Source organism: Lactuca serriola, chromosome 4 (assembly GCF_051521515.1).
Source record: "Lactuca serriola cultivar US96UC23 chromosome 4, Lser_US96UC23_V15, whole genome shotgun sequence".
Classification (NCBI taxonomy): Eukaryota; Viridiplantae; Streptophyta; class Magnoliopsida; order Asterales; family Asteraceae; genus Lactuca; species Lactuca serriola.
Window position 1 is genome coordinate 386680279 of NC_136411.1, and position 16421 is coordinate 386696699.

Genomic DNA, 16421 nt, shown 5'->3' on the forward strand with positions numbered 1-16421 from the left:
TTGGCGGAAAATGGTTGTGAATTAATGATTTTCATCGGTGCTGACTAGGTGACCATCGATGATGGTCAACGTACTAGCGAGGGAGTAAGGGGCAACGAATGAGGCTTTGGCTCTTGCGCGCACTACTGGAACTGCACTTCTAGAGCGACAATGTAACCGGAGGAAAAGAGCGACATCTTAACTGATGAAGGGGATGTGGCATCTTACTTGATGATGTGGATTTGTGATTTAATGACATGACTTTTAATCTATGTTGACTATGCTTCTAACTTGTGCTGACTAGACTGTTAGACGGTAGCAAGTCAATGATTTCACAAATAGTGACCTCTTAAAATTTAAAAGTGAAGTTTATACACCTACAATGCAAGAAAAAAAATAGACAAAGAACCTTTTAAAGCAAAACATGATAGTTGATTGGGCTACGGTGACATTTATCCTTATTATTTTTAACAAATTAATACAACATTAAATAATCAAAAGCAAAATAACTATAATCAAATGAGGGAAGTTAAATGCAAATGTTTACTTATATATTAACATGTAAAATTAGTTCGATTACATCAATGTTTTCTTATTTAGTTATTTTTAAGGTATTTCGTATATGAAACATGGTTGTATGAAACTAAATGAGATCGGACAAACGTGGACCAGAGAGGAATGAACAAGGAATATGTGTAGCATTAGATAAACTTAGTACATGTGTTGCCGTGCTAAGTTGAACGTTAAATCCGTCGGAAGAGTTTAATCCCAGCATTGCTAGTTTTAATTTTTGTGTCATATGTCTTCCACATGTTTATTAAATAAACATGTTGAAATCTTATACATAAATATGTTTATGTGGTATCGATTTTTTTGACATGTTTAAGGTTTATACCTTATATAGTGTCATGTTCAAAAATAGATTAAAAAAGTTTGACAATAAAAACATTTGTTTCATTTTAATATCGCAATTTATTTAAATCGGTTGCAGTCTCTTATACAAACAAATTTATTTTGTGTCTAGTTCACGTTTATGATTTATATTTTGTAAATGTGTCGTATTGAAACATAATCTGATTGAAAAAATACTACTATGTGTTTAGTTTTCATATCATATCAGGTCAACCGATAAACCTAAACTAACTGAAATCTTTTATTCAAATCGTTTATTTTTGTGTAGAACTCGTGTCGATTTAACAACTTTAGGGTTTAGTCGCTATTAACACATTTTATCGTGTTGGATTAAAGCATTAAACAAGTTGAAATTGACCCTAACTTTACCTTTTCGATATCCAGATTGAGCCACTTGAATATCATTTTCACAAGCTGACGTGTTCAACTCCCGGACAATCGGCTCGCCACAGGCGGATACCCGCCACACGCCTTCGTGTGCCATCCTCCATAAACAACACCCCCTTCATATTCGAACACACGATTCAACTCTTGCTACTCCATCTTGTCCACAGCGCATCTTCAATTTGCAGAGGTACGCAGTTCTTCTCATCTACAAATTAATCTCCATTAAAAGTTAAAACGCCAACATCATATAACTTCGCAAACAGTTTACGCCATTTTCGAGAGAAAAATCGATGCTTGTGTTGAATTTGCGTAAACTGAGGTTGATTTTTATTGATTTAATTCTTTGCTACTGCTTAATTTCACACGCACTTAAACTTTCCACCTTGTTCAAAACATTTTGGGGAAAGATTAAAGATTAATCCCTTCATTGCGATATATCATGTTACCAATTCCCTGAATGCTGAATCGTTTTATGTTGCATAGTTCTGTATTCATTTGCTCAAAATCATTGAACATGAAGAAAAACAAACCCTAAATATCTTCAACAATCGTTAATCAGAGATGGGTTTTCTTTTTTACCAGGTCATTACATCAACATTGAGATTAAATCTTTCGAGATCAGCTCCTATGGATGAAAATGTCGATACGACAAAGAAGAAATCGATTGGCAGGTAGCTCAAACACTATTACTTCAATTCATGGTTTCATACGAGATCACAAACTTTTTTATCTTCTATCTTTTTCCCATTTCTAAGATCTGTTTGTTTTATTGCATATTCACAGATCTTCCTTGAGCAAGAAGAATGGTGCAAAGGTTCATAGGAAGATTCATAAAGCAGAACGAGAGAAGCTGAAACGTGACTATATGAATGACCTATTTTTAGAGCTCACAAAAGCTTTAGGTATGGTTTTCGATTCTAGTCTACTTTCTTCTTATTTATGGTTGATTTTTTTTTTGTTTGTAAAGCTTATTCTATTTGCATACAGAACCAACTAATCAGAACAATGGAAAGTCTTCTGCATTGACCGACACTATTCGAATTCTCCGAGACCTCATAGCTCAAGTCGAATCTCTCAAGAAGGAGAATTCCGTCCTTTTAGCCGAATCTCAATACGTAAGCTTTTATGTTATAACTCTATTCTTTTATAAGTGCTACTTTGTTATTCTTATTGAAAACCAGAGAACCACATTTGATGGAATGAATTATCATATATAACTTACCCTTATAAATATCTTGGATATGAACGAACAGGTTGCTATTGAGAAGAATGAACTAAAAGAGGAAAATGTTGCCATGGAAGCCCAAATTAAAAGGCTTCAAAGCCAGATAGATCAAGCAGCGGGGCAAGTTGTGGGGCCCGTATTCGTAGTGCCTATACAAAATGACCCGAAACTTTACACCGAACCCAAAATTGGGTCCAATGTGAGCAAACCACATGCTCGATACCCGTTGCCTTCTGATTCATGGCCATTTAACATTCTTTCAGAACAGGGAAGAATAGATTAGAATGGAAGTGATTCTTGTTTTTATGGTTAGTGAGGTTTGTTTAATTAAGTGAAATATTATGTGATTGGGGTTGTAAATCTATTTTTTTTCCCACAAAAAGTCAAGTTGTATGTGATTGAGATTCAAACTTACGTGCTAAAGCTTAGCAGGTTGTCTATAATATAATCGAAGGCTAGTATAATAACAACTTTAATACCAAAAATTAAACGAACTCATAATAATCGATCACATAAGTAAATCAAATTAGCTCAATGATAAACATAAAACATATATGGTGGCACTTAAACTCATTTACGGTGGCAGTTGTGGTTTCTGGAAGCATCTCGTTATTTAAATGGATGGGGTGTTTGACAAAAAATTGTTGTCTATTAATCATTTAAATGATTTTGGTATTATCCCTGAAAACTGTATGCATAAAGTTATTGGTAATGGTACTCAGACTAAGTTCTCTGGATGGATGTTTGGTGTTCGGGTTTCTTGTCAAGATACAATTTAATAGATTGTTTGCTTTGTCTACTTGCCCAAATGTTTCGGTTAGTAAATTGTGCTCTTCTTTTGGTTGGAGTTTTTCGTGGAGACGTTAGGTTAGGGGTGGTGCTGAATCCCAACAATTAAATGATCTGTTGGCTGTTCTCTTGGATGTTTACCTCCATTCATCTCCTGATAAATGGGAGTGGGGTTTGGATGCCTCATGCTTGTTTTCAATGAGGTTAACTAGAAGAAGAACTGATAATGAGAGGTTGCCTTCGGGTTTAAGGCCGACTAGGTGGAATCGGTTTCTTCCAAAAGAAATTAATATTTTCTTTTGGTGTGTTTTGCTAGATAGGATTCCTGTTAGGTTGAAATTGGTGGAGAGGGGAGTTGATTTGGACTCCGTCCTTTGTCCGACGTGTCTTACTGCTCAAGTGGATGTCAATTATATTTTTCTTCATCGCGAGATTGCCAACCAGTTATGGAGACGTATTGCCTTTTGGGTTGAAGTGGATATTCCTTCCTTTACTTCTTTGGGGGAAATGATAGAGTAGGTGGATTCTAGAATGGTTGCGAGAATGGAATGAGTGATTATTAACTCTATTTTTCTAGTTAATATTTGGATGCTATGGACCTATTAGAATGACTTAATTTTTTCTCATCCTAATTCAAAAAAGGATTTATTGTTTGATTCTATTGTAGAAACTTCATGTCGTTGGTTTACATTTCGAAACTCTAATGCTAGGACTAATTAGGTTTTGGGGTTACAAAACCCAATCCTGCCTCAATTTGTTTTTGTTGCTAGTTTCTTGCTAGTTCTTTTCGTTTTGTGTTTTTAATATATTCGGCTGCCGTTCAAAAAAAAATAATTAACAAATATATAATCATGCAAAAAAACAGACAAACAATTAACATGTATAGACAAATAACCTCAAATTTTACTTGGAAATTAATATTTATGACAATTAAAATATGTTTGAATTACTTCTCAATACGGTTTCTTTTAAATTCATTAAAATTTCATGTACTGATTCTTGAATACCATCAAAGTTTACTTGAAAATTGAAATTGGACAACAGTGGTTAGTTGTTACTACTCTACCCATTTTATTTTTTTTACTTTAATTATTATTAATTTTTTGATAGTGCAAACTCTTCTTGCATGTCCATATTAGGCCATGCCGTATGCGTCTAACTAGGTCTGTCAAAAAAACCCGAAACTTGTTCTACCCACCCGACCAGTTCTGAATTCGGGTAGAATGGGTCGGGTAGAACGAGTAACGGGTATGAACATTCGGGTAATAGGTTAACCCGATAATAATATAGGTCGGGTTTTAGGTATGAATATTTATTTTCGGGTCTACCCGAATACTCGAATTTGTTTTTTTAGCTAATACCAAATATACAATGCAGTCACGTACGCACACTTCAAATAAACAAAACCCTTCATAACATATTATAATGATTTGTATTGTTATTATATATGTATTTGTTAATTGTATGAAGTATTTTCCTAAGAAATTCTTTATTAAACCAACCAACATGTAAAATACAAAAAAAAAATTATCAATAAGTGTTAATAAATTTCCGGGTATACCCGAAACTCACCCGACCCGACCTCAAACCCGAATACCTGAAACCTAAAAACCCGAATTGCAATATAGGTCGAGTATCGGGTATTATTTGCTTAAGGAAATACCCGTTCTACCCGAAACCCGGAAATTTTACCCGTTCGACACCCCTACGTCTAACGCATAGTGCGTTATGCTTATGTTGCATATGTTATAACATATGAAACCAACATATGTTATGTTGATGCGAACTACGGAGTAGGGCCATTGGAGGACCAATTTTCCAACGAGTTACCAACAGTTGTCGATGTGGTGGCGTTTTTCACTTTTGATAGAATGGAGTACCGAAGTATAGAATGGGATGGAGTGTAAGCGGTGATCAGTGGTGGCCGATGAAGTAGAGTGGGTGATAGAGTAGATCAGAAGAGGCCGATGAAATAGAGTGGATGATAGAGTAGACCGAATGTTGGAATTTGGCCTTTGGGATCTTGTGGATTCATAATAAACACACACTCTCACACTGTAAGTTATAAACGAGAAAGAGAGAATTTAGAACACAAAATTGGTTCTGTATTTCTACTTGAAATAAAACTGATTATAGGGGAGATTAAAATACTACTAGCTGCTAACAAAACTTCCGAGAAACTTGCATCAATAGATGCATCAACGGGTGTGGCCACATGCCACTTTATTCTCCTAAATACATGGTCTTTAGAGGACCATATCAGCTTTATTTAACTGAGCCTCCAACGACTATAAACTAGAATTAACCTAACACATTTCCCCCCTTAATTTTGAGTTTAAACTATAATGCTTTCAACTCGAATCAAGTTTCTCATCTTTGCAAATTTCACACGTGGTAAAGCTTTTGTTAGAGGGTCTGCCCTCTGTTCTTCTTCACTTACATGCTTCACTTGTATCTCCTTTCTTTCAACATATCCCCGTATGAAATGGAACTTGGTGTCAATATGCTTACTCCTACCATGGAAAACGGGGTTCTCCATTAAATCTATGGCCGACTTGTTATCTACAAAAAGTTTGACTGCTTCTTCCTTCCACCCTGTCAACTCTTTTATTAAACTTCTCAACCATAGTGCTTGACATGCAGCTTCTGTTGCTGCCATGACCTCAGCTTCGCATGAAGACAGTGCCACTGTTTGCTGTTTTTGTGAAGACCATGTGACAACTTTTCCAGAAAAGAAAAAAATGGTTCCTGTTGTACCCTTCCTATCATCCAAATCCGTTCCATGGCTGCTGTCACTAAAATCCACTATCTTCTTATCTCCACCTGTCTTGTATATAAGTCCAAAATCCTTTGTGCCTTTAAAATACCTTAGTATTTTCTTTAAAGCATTAAGGTGACATAGTTTTGGAGCTTCCATGTATCTACTCATGACACCCACAGAGTAGCTAAGATCAGGTCTAGTGTGAGTTAAATACCTTAAGCTTCCAATGAGTCTTCTATAGTCTATGGCATTTACTGGTTCACCTTCTCCATCTTTCCTCAAACTTGATCTAGGTTCCATGACATATTTGGTGGGATTACAATCCCCCATCCCTGCCATTTGTAACACCTTTTCAGGATACCCAGCTTGACTAACAATGATACTTCCTTCCTTTTATGTTACTTCGATCCCTAGATAGTAGGTCAACAAACCCAGGTCACTCATGTCAAACACTTTCTTCATCTATTTCTTGAAGGTATCAATTAACCCATTACTTGATCCTGTTACTATCAGGTCATCCACATACACACCAACTAACAAATTTGTACTTGCCCTCTGAATCTTGTACACGCCATACTCCTAGGGGCAATGGGAAAAACCCATATCCTTCAGAACTTTATCCAGTCGTTCATTCCATGCTCTAGGGGCTTGGCGAAGCCCGTAAAGAGATTTCTTTAGTCTATACACCATGTGTTCCTTCCCTTTTATAACTAACCCATCTGGTTGAGTCACGTACACCTCTTCATGCAGTACACCATTAAGGAAATCGAACTTTACATCTAAATGATGAAACTTCCAGCCTTCAGTTGCTGCCAATGCTAAGATTACCCTTACCGTTTATAATCTAGCCACCGGTGCGAAATCCTCTTCAAGGTGAACACCTTTCTTTTGCACATAACCTTTTGCAACTACCCTGGCTTTGTGTTTAACAAGCTTTCCTTCTGCATATTTCTTTACTTTGTAAACCCATTTCAATCTGATGGGTTTGTGATCCTTAGGGAGACTAGTCAATTCCCATGTATCATTTTTAATGATGGAATCAATATCTTTCTTCATAGGTTCTCTCCAAACCAGATCGTTTGTGGCTTCCAGGTACATAGTGGGTTCTTCTCCTGCAAACATAAGTTCTTCATCTTCATCTTCTAACTGAGTACATCGATTAATCACATCACTCAGTTTTTGAAAACCCCTAACTGGTGAATCATCATATGTCGATCTGCTTGGTCTTGGATCAGATGACATGGATGTTGTATTAGATCCCTGAGGCGTAGGTTTGTTTGAAGCATAGTTATCTTGAGAAATGGGCGTCTGTGGTGGTGTTGAGTTCAACGAGTCGTAATGAGGACTAGGGCTTCTATCTCCATCTTGGGCTTCTGCATCCTTGGCTAGCACATGGTTCTCTCCGTCTTCAACATATGGGGATTCATTTGGAAACCTGACCCAATCTTGACCAAACGCATGGGTTTCATCTTGATTCCCAGCCCATTTCCACTTCGTGGCTTCATAAAAACAACATATCTAGCTATATATTTTATTTTTTCACTTGGACTGTATAGTCTAAAAGCCTTACTCCCAGGTTCATTGCCGAGATACACAAGAGCAATGCTACGATCACTTAGCTTGGAGAGCTTATTTGCTGGTCTTTTTGCATGGGCCACACACCCAAAAACCCTAAAGTGATCCAACGTTGGTTTCTTCCCATGAAGAGCCTCATATGGGGTTTTATTCTTCACCCCTTTCGTTGGAACCCGGTTCAAAATCTGAACAGAATGGCACACTACCTCTCCCCAAAACATCTTCGGTACCTCCATTGCCTTTAACAGCGACCTTGTGGCTCCAAGAATGGTTCGATTACGCTGCTCCACTACTCTGTTTTGCTGAGGGGAGTATGTAGTGGTCAATTGTCGCCTTATACCTTTCTTGTTGCAATATTCCATGAATTCTTTTGACACGAATTCACCTCCACGATCTGTACGTAGACCCTTCAACTTGTATCGGGTTTCATTTTCCACTTGAACTTTGAAATTCTTGAAGGCTTCAAATGCTTCATCCTTTTGTCTTAACATAAATACCCACATATACCTGCTGTAATCATCTACTAGAAGTAGAAATTATTTGTTACCTGCTATCGTCTTGGTGATATTGGGCCACAGAGATCAGCATGCACAAGCTCTAATGGAGTGCTTGCTTGCCATTGAGACTCTTGTGGGAATGATTGTCGGGTTTGCTTGCCTACAAGGCACCCTTCACAGACTTGTGCTGGGTGCTTTATTTTTGGGACTCCACGTACCATCTCTTTTTCTACCATGGATTCTATTAGACGGAAATTGACATGCGCTAGGCGTGCATGCCAAAGCCAAGCATTATCATCTAGTTTCCCATGAAGGCAAATAGGTTGGGTTGTGTGCAACACGATCTTGTACAGGCGATTGTATGAACGTTGTACCTTCATCACGAGTCTCTCGTATTTGTCATGCACCTTCAGAAATTTTTCTTTCATTTGGATGTCGTATCCTTCTTCCGTCGTCTGGCCCAAACTAAGAATGTTACTATAGAGAGCTGGAATGTAGTAAACATCTGCAATGATCAATTGTTCTTTGTTCTTGCAATTAAGTAACATCGTCCCTTTTCCTTTTATCTGGACTTTCGATCCATCTTCGAACCGCACTTGACCCGTGATGTTTTTGTCTAGCTTCGCAAAGTAGCTCAGCTCCCCTGTCATATGGTTGCTGGCACCATTGTCTAGGTACCATGTATCCCTCTCGTTTCCGTGGTTTCCCGGAAATACTTTATCTTCGTTTAAAAGTACCACTTCTTCTTCTCTTTCTCCATACAATATTAGTAACAAGGTTGTCTCATCTTCTTGTGCTTGAGTGAGATGAGCATCGCCTTTGTTACGTTTTGGATTAGGGCATTCAGATGCATAATGTCCAAAAACACCACAGTTGAAACACTTGATGTGTTTCTTGTCTCGACTCTTCCCACGGTTTTGGTTGCTATCTCGTGATGAGTTGCCACCTCGGCCATCTCTACCTCGCCAACTTCCTCTTCCTCGACCTCCATTTCTACCCCCTCGATCATTTTGCGACGAGCCTCGACCTCTTCCTCCTGAGTTATTTCCGGAAGTTTTCTGACCATTTTGTCCCTCTGATCGGGTCAGCATCATACTTGCTTCTGTGGTTGCATTATCGGATCGAAGCTTCAAGCGGGATTCATAAGCTTTGAGTCTTCCAATGGCCTCTTCGAACAACATGTCTTCTATATCGGCATATTGCTCAATGGAGGCAACGAGTTACATGTATTTGTCTGGGACATAATCAAGTAGTTTTCTAACCAACACTCCATTGGCTAGGCTCTCACCAAGGCTTACATAACTGGAGCTTAGCCCACTTATTTTCCCTACAAATTCATCGATCGTTTCTCCTTCCTTCATTCTTAAAGAATCAAACTCACTCTTGAGTGCATGCTTTCTTGCCTTCTGAACCCGATCGACACCCAAGTAACGAGTTTTCAATAAATCCCATACTTCTTTTGCCGTCTTCTTCTGCGCAACTTGAAGAATCATATCATCAAGTAATGCCTGGAATATGAATGCTCGAGCCTTCTTACTTTTCTTTTCATCAACAGCTGCGCCAACTCGGTGCTCGATGGATTCCCATACTCCCTGGGCATCCATTATCGCCTCCATCTTTATTGCCCATGTTGTGTAGTTCGTGGGTGACAACATCGGGTATTGGAGTGGTACACCTTCATTCCCATTCTCTTTTGATTGTATGAGTGCCATTAGTAAAGCTCACACCAAGCTCTGATTGTGAACCCGAAAGCTCTGATACCAACTGTTGGAATTGGGCCTTTGGGATCTTGTGGATTCACAACAAACACACACACTCACACTGTAAGTTATAAACGAGAAAGAGAGAATTTAGAACACAAAACTGCTTCTGTATTTCTACTTGAAATAAAACTGATTACAGGGGAGAATAAAATACTACTAGCTGCTAACAAAACTTCTAAGAAACTTGCATCAATAGATGCATCAACGGGTGTGGCCACATGCCACTTTATTCTCCTAAAGACATGGTCTTTAGAGGACCATATCAACTTTATTTAACTGAGCCTCCAACGACTATAAACTAGAATTAACCTAACACCGAAAGAGGCTACACAAAGGTGAGAGGCAAAGATGAGTGTTTTGGAAAACCTATTTTAGGAAATACATCTATATGAAATCAATTTTCAGAAAACCCATATATATGAGAAATGGATTTTGCTTTGTGATTTTCAAAACCACCATCATTAACCTTCGACATTGATTTCAGATCGGGGTTCTTTACATAGAGTGGCGTGGTGGATACCTGTGGCAGGAGCAACAGATGTTGGTGGCGGTGACTTTACACCACTGTTGTAAAACTTGCCGAGTTGGCCGATTACTCCTCCGAGTACTCGCTACTCGGCCCCTTACCGATGCGAGTTGCAAAATCCCGAGTACTTCCCAATCGGGCCCTTACTGAACTGAACAATGTTGTAAAACTCGGTCAACTCAGTGATTAATATGTATAATATACTTAATGATTTATTATTTAATACACACATGTGATTATTACTACATATATATCTTAAATTTCCAGTAATTATTCACGAAGTGAGTCCATCATGTGTTTTTCAAATTTTGTGTATTCACATCTATCTAGTTTTGTTATATATTTCAATCAACTTATGATTTTAACTAATGATTTTGACATATATAATGTCCCTAAAAATATTTCTACATGAATTACCGAATCCGAGTACTCCCCGAGTACTCCCGAGTACTCGCTACTCGGTAGTCGGCCGAGCAGGTACCGAGTAACGAGTTCTACAACCTTGCTTTACACTCATCGGCAACATGAAGTGAGAAGGCGTCAACAAGTTGGCGGGAGGGGAGAGACAATGGAGACGGTAGTCGGAGGTGAAAAGCGTGGATGTGGGAGAAAATGTTGGATATGGAAGTGGGAAGGATTAGGTTTAGGTTAATTTTCATTTTTATTTTTGATATTTATATAATTATAATAAATGACTAAATCCTTAAAAGGGTTCAAAGAATGTATAAGGACTAGGGCTGACAAAATTGTACCATAGAAAACCAACCAACATGTTATCAACCGAACCAAGAAACTTGGTAGCCAATATATTTGGTAGCCAACATGTTTGGTTGGTAGTACCGTATCAATTGATCAATGTTGGTACGGTAATGGTACAAAAATTGAAATACCATAATAATATGGTACCAACCAATTCATTTGGTATATATATATATATATATATATATATATATATATATATATATATATATATATATTCAACTGTTAATTGTATTTATTTTTTACAGTTTTAGTAACATTATATTAGTCATTTGGTCATATTAGTCAACAATTATTACCACGTTAAAACACAATATTCAAACGTTACTTCAGTAGAATTATATTGTAAACTAAAAGAACTACGTAACTAATTTCTATACTACACATCAAAATCCCGATGTCTTTGCTTATTTTTAAAACTTATAATAGAAAATTAAAAGAAGTTGGTATATACCATTACTAATTTGTACCAACCAAACTTGTTGGTAGCCAAACAAATTGGTACCAAGTATATTTGGTACGGTACCAGTAGCAATTTTTTTTTATACCAATTATAGTTGGTACGGTACACGGTTTAGAGAAAAATGAATTGGTACCGTACCAATTCCACCCCTAATAAGGACATAATGGTCATCTAAATTCGGTCAGTGATCAATACCAAAACAAATACAAACTATAGGGATTATTCTTCAAAAAAAAACTATGGACCAAAGAGATAAATAACCCAAACCACAAGGACCATCTCTGTAATTTACTCCAAAAAGAATATATTTGCATATAACTACCTTTTTTAAATGAAGTTTTCATGTGAAGCATGGACCTCAGTTTATTATAAAAAAATGAATAAATCATAGATAAAAAACACGTTTTTAAGTGCAAAATCAAACCTAGAAAAAAAAGTCAACAATTTCTCGGTTTAGATGGGGTCGCTAGTTTTCTTTTCTAGTATTTTCCTAATATATATAGCTATCATGATACTACACATCTTTCTTCATATAGAAATTGGTCTTATTTTCTTATCATAAAATTCAAATATTTTACAATGCTTCGTTCAATTGATAAGGTGATTCTGTTTTGTATATATGCTCTCCTTCATTTATGTAGCAGTGAAGGAAAAATAAATAAGCAAGAAATTGTGTCCGTGTCGGCGTTGCTAACATTCGGGGACTCCTTCGTTGATCAAGGGAATAATAACTACAATGCAGCTATAGGAAAGGCTAACTATCTCCCATATGGAAAAGATTTTATGGGTGGAAAACCAACCGGAAGGTTCTCCAATGGGAAATCACTACCTGACTTTTTTGGTACCACTTCGTTTTTATATATACATATATACAGTCTTTGACATATTTTTAATTTTAAAGCATTATTGAAATTATCATAATTCATAAGTGCAACGCAAAAATAGAGCTTAGAATAATTGCCACTTTATAGCAACGTCCAAGAACCACTAGCTACACAAGTTCATAAGTATATATATGATTGGAAAAACAAATTAAACGGTTGGCTAGTACATTTCAATCTATTTCTCTCTAACCATCTATAGTTCTTCAAGGTGCATGTTTATTATGCATGCATGCATGACATAGATTAATATCTCAAGATTGGTTTTTGTACTTTGCATTTCGACTGACAACTAAAACTACCATATATGATTTGCAAGTGGAGGGATTAGGAGTGAAGGAGTATCTGCCAGCTTATCTTGACCCTTTCCTACAAGATGATGATCTTCTAACGGGTGTAAGTTTTGCTTCTGGTGGCAGCGGGTATGATCCAGTAACACCAAGATTTTCGGTATGCATGTACATCTTGCTTTTAATTCATCTATCTACTATATGTTCAATTTATTTAATTAATTTGTGATTAATTAATTAATATTTGATCACTTGTTGATCAATTAGTCCGCTATACCACTATCGGATCAATTGAATATGTTCAAACAATATATTGGAAAGCTTGAGACAAAAGTTGGCGAAGAAGCTGCGATGGATATAATAACCAACAGTGTATATTTGGTGGTGGCAAGTACAAACGATCTCATAATAACCTTTCCTTTAAGAGGCATACTCACAGATGCTACTGAATATGACACCATGTTGACAAACTTGACCTTGAGTTTTGTGCAGGTATATATATATATATATATATTAATTAATACTTATATATGCACAAGTTTCAATGAATTTTAAGAAGTTGCATGCGTTGAGAAAAAACATGGACTTTGATATATATATATATATATATATATATATATATATATATATATATATATATATATATATATATATATATATATATATATATATATATATATATATAGTTAGGTTAATGTGAGACGGCCTAATTTTATAAGACCGTGAGACGTATTTTTTATTTTTTATTTTTTTATTTTTTTTAGTTAATTCAAGTTCCAAAAATAATATTAATTTTTTTTTTTGGATTTTTCCGTTTATTTTGCATTTTAAAATTATTTTTTAGAATATGTACAGTGTAATCTTATATTAGAATATTTCACGTATTTTTTAAAAAAAAAACAAGATTTATTTTTATTTTTTAGTTAATTCAAGTTCCAAAAATAATATTTAAAAAAAGAATTTTTAGATTTTTCCATTTATTTTGCATTTTAAAATTATTTTTTAGAATATGTACAGTGTAATATTTTATTAGAATATTTCACGTATTTTAAAAAAAAAAGGATTTTTTTTAGTTAATTCAAGTTCCGAAAATAATATTAAAATTTTTTTTTTTGAATTTTTCCATTTATTTTACATTTTAAAATTATTTTTAGATTTGGTCTCACCAAATTAGAATGGTATCAAATGAACCTGAACCTATATATATATATATATATATATATATATATATATATATATATATATATATATATATATATATATATATACCGACATGTAAGAAAGAAAATTTTTCATTGGCTGAGATTAGTACTAATTATAAGTGTTTTTGGTTTCCTTGAAGGATCTATACAAACTGGGAGCACGAAAGATAGCTGTGTTTAGCGCACCACCAGTTGGATGTTTTCCTCTTGAGAGAACATTATTTGGTGGTGTACTTAGAATGTGTGTTGAGAATTTAAATGCAGCAGCACGTTTGTATAACAACATGCTAAAACAACAACTCCCAATTCTTGAAAGTAATCTTCCTCAGTCAAGGGTTGCCTTTGTTGATTTCTACAATCCTCTAATAGACATCATCAATAACCCTCAGAAATACGGTATATATCAATTACGTATATCTTTTTTTTTTTAACGTTCCACAAGAAAAGAATCCGTTCAAAAGCACTAGTTGTCAAATTTTCAAATTTGTTGTTATATATGCATTAGATGAAGTTCTCTCTATCCAGTTCATATATATATATATATATATATATATATATATATATATATATATATATATATATATATATATATATATCATGTAGTACATAGCATTGTATATGCATTAAATACATGGAGTTTTCCATCAAAAAATTAATATGCATTCAAAGATTTGTATATATATGTTTCCCTAAGAAAATATCACCAATTTTGCAATTAATTTTTCACAATTGTATTTCCATAAGTTTTTGCTTATTATTTTACATATTCATCATTCCCTTAGGTTTGGAAAATACAAATAGAGGCTGTTGTGGAACCGGATTGGTAGAGGTGATATACTTATGCAACAAACTCAGTCGAACATGTCCGGATGACTCTAAATTCCTCTTTTGGGATAGTATCCACCTATCGGAGATCGGATGCAACATCTTTGCTAATCAGAGTCTACCAGGTTTGGTGGATAGTTTGTTCTAGAATAATCAAGGTTCCACAAGTGAGAGAAATTGCTATTGTGGAGATAATGCACTATGTTTTATAATTAAATAAAGCAATTCATCTATATTCACATTCGAATCCGAATAATGTAAAAGCTACGTTGTTGTCTATCCAATGTATTTATGTTTGTATTTTGATCTATGTTTTCTAGGCTCTTGTGACTCTTGGAAATCTTGATACTACTCGGTATATTATTCTAATTAGGTGTGAGACCCGTGTATTACACGGATTGATTTAAAAAAAATTAAATATCAAAATGTAAACAAAAAATATTTTTTAATATATAACTTTAAAATAAGAAAGGAAAAACGTATTTATTGTAATTTAATATCATATATATGATATTTAATACTTTACATATATAAGTATATGACTTTAATTTTAAAAATTGAAACAAACCAAAAATTGACGAGTGGATAATATTTATTTCAAAAATACCACAAAATAACAAGTATCAAAACTCATGAGAGATTGACACGTGGCAAAAAACATCTTCATTTAAGATCTAAGCCGGTTCTTAAACAATGGTTACCAAGCGTTTGTCAGTGAGCGATATTTTTCACTTCTTTATGCGACACGTCCCCAATTTTTAGCAACGTGGTCAAGCTGTCCAAGATTTTATTTATTTATTTATTTATTTATTATTATTATTATTATTATTATTCCATTTATTTGACCGTTTTGGTCACCTTTTTCGCATATATATAGTTATTCGAAGAAACATTAAAAGTAGAACAATTTTCTAGTAAAATTGGAATTTTTGTGATGAAATAATAGCGACGTCGCTCGATTCGTATATGAAGATATATCCAAATGGAAGAACTCCAGGCTTACTAGTCGTCGATCCTTTTATTGTGAATTAGAAGTAAACACACTACCACTAATTAGAAATAAATACATAAGTAACCCTGAATAATACGGAATTAACGAAAATGTAATCTACCAAAAATGCGTTTGGTTGGAGGGCCGTTTAATCCCAATGTAACAGAATTTAGCTAAGAGAATAATTGACATGCGTAATTTTCCCTTGAGACCGTGCCACGACCATTTAAAGAATTATCTGTAACTTTGGTTTTGCGCTGAAGTAGTGGCGTATCTAGGATTTTATTTTAAGATAGACCAAATAATTTACAAAATAGGAAGAATATATGAAATCTAAAATTTTGAATGGAATGAATTATATTAAACCTTAATTCATTTTATTTAACAGAATATATATATATATATATATATATATATATATATATATATATATATATATATATATATATATATATATATATATATATATATATATATATATATATATACTAGCCGTTTACCCGCGCAAAGCGGCGGACGACAAATAGTTTGTTTCGACAATTAATTTCTTTTCGATGGAGAATGATTATTTTCAATTCAATCATTAGATTGTTTTA

General features: G+C 34.8%; 3 protein-coding genes and 1 pseudogene across 4 annotated transcripts; 2 read left to right on the forward strand and 2 right to left on the reverse strand.

Annotated features, from left to right (window-relative positions):
• The first annotated feature begins 1305 nt into the window (after positions 1-1305).
• LOC145097801 (transcription factor BHLH062-like) lies at positions 1306-2917 on the forward strand. 2 transcript variants are annotated; one of them, XM_079035441.1, is made up of 5 exons: positions 1306-1465; positions 1861-1949; positions 2062-2180; positions 2266-2393; positions 2532-2917. In XM_079035441.1, exons 2-5 carry the CDS (start codon positions 1906-1908, stop codon positions 2784-2786), a joined length of 546 nt encoding a protein of 181 aa, XP_078891567.1. In that variant the 5' UTR covers positions 1306-1465; positions 1861-1905; the 3' UTR covers positions 2787-2917. The 2 variants fall into 2 exon arrangements, with proteins under 2 accessions (XP_078891567.1, XP_078891568.1); XM_079035442.1 differs by lacking the exon at positions 1306-1465 and adding an exon at positions 1469-1597.
• A 2710-nt stretch (positions 2918-5627) lies between these two features.
• On the reverse strand, positions 5628-6392 carry LOC145099839 (secreted RxLR effector protein 161 pseudogene; annotated as a pseudogene).
• Positions 6393-9345: 2953 nt separating this feature from the next.
• LOC145099841 (uncharacterized) lies at positions 9346-9837 on the reverse strand. The gene has a single exon (XM_079037342.1). It carries the CDS (start codon positions 9835-9837, stop codon positions 9346-9348), a length of 492 nt encoding a protein of 163 aa, XP_078893468.1.
• A 2334-nt stretch (positions 9838-12171) lies between these two features.
• On the forward strand, positions 12172-15142 carry LOC145097802 (GDSL esterase/lipase At5g42170-like). The gene is made up of 5 exons (XM_079035444.1): positions 12172-12477; positions 12837-12967; positions 13075-13299; positions 14150-14405; positions 14792-15142. Exons 1-5 carry the CDS (start codon positions 12216-12218, stop codon positions 14980-14982), a joined length of 1065 nt encoding a protein of 354 aa, XP_078891570.1. The 5' UTR covers positions 12172-12215; the 3' UTR covers positions 14983-15142.
• Positions 15143-16421: the final 1279 nt, after the last annotated feature.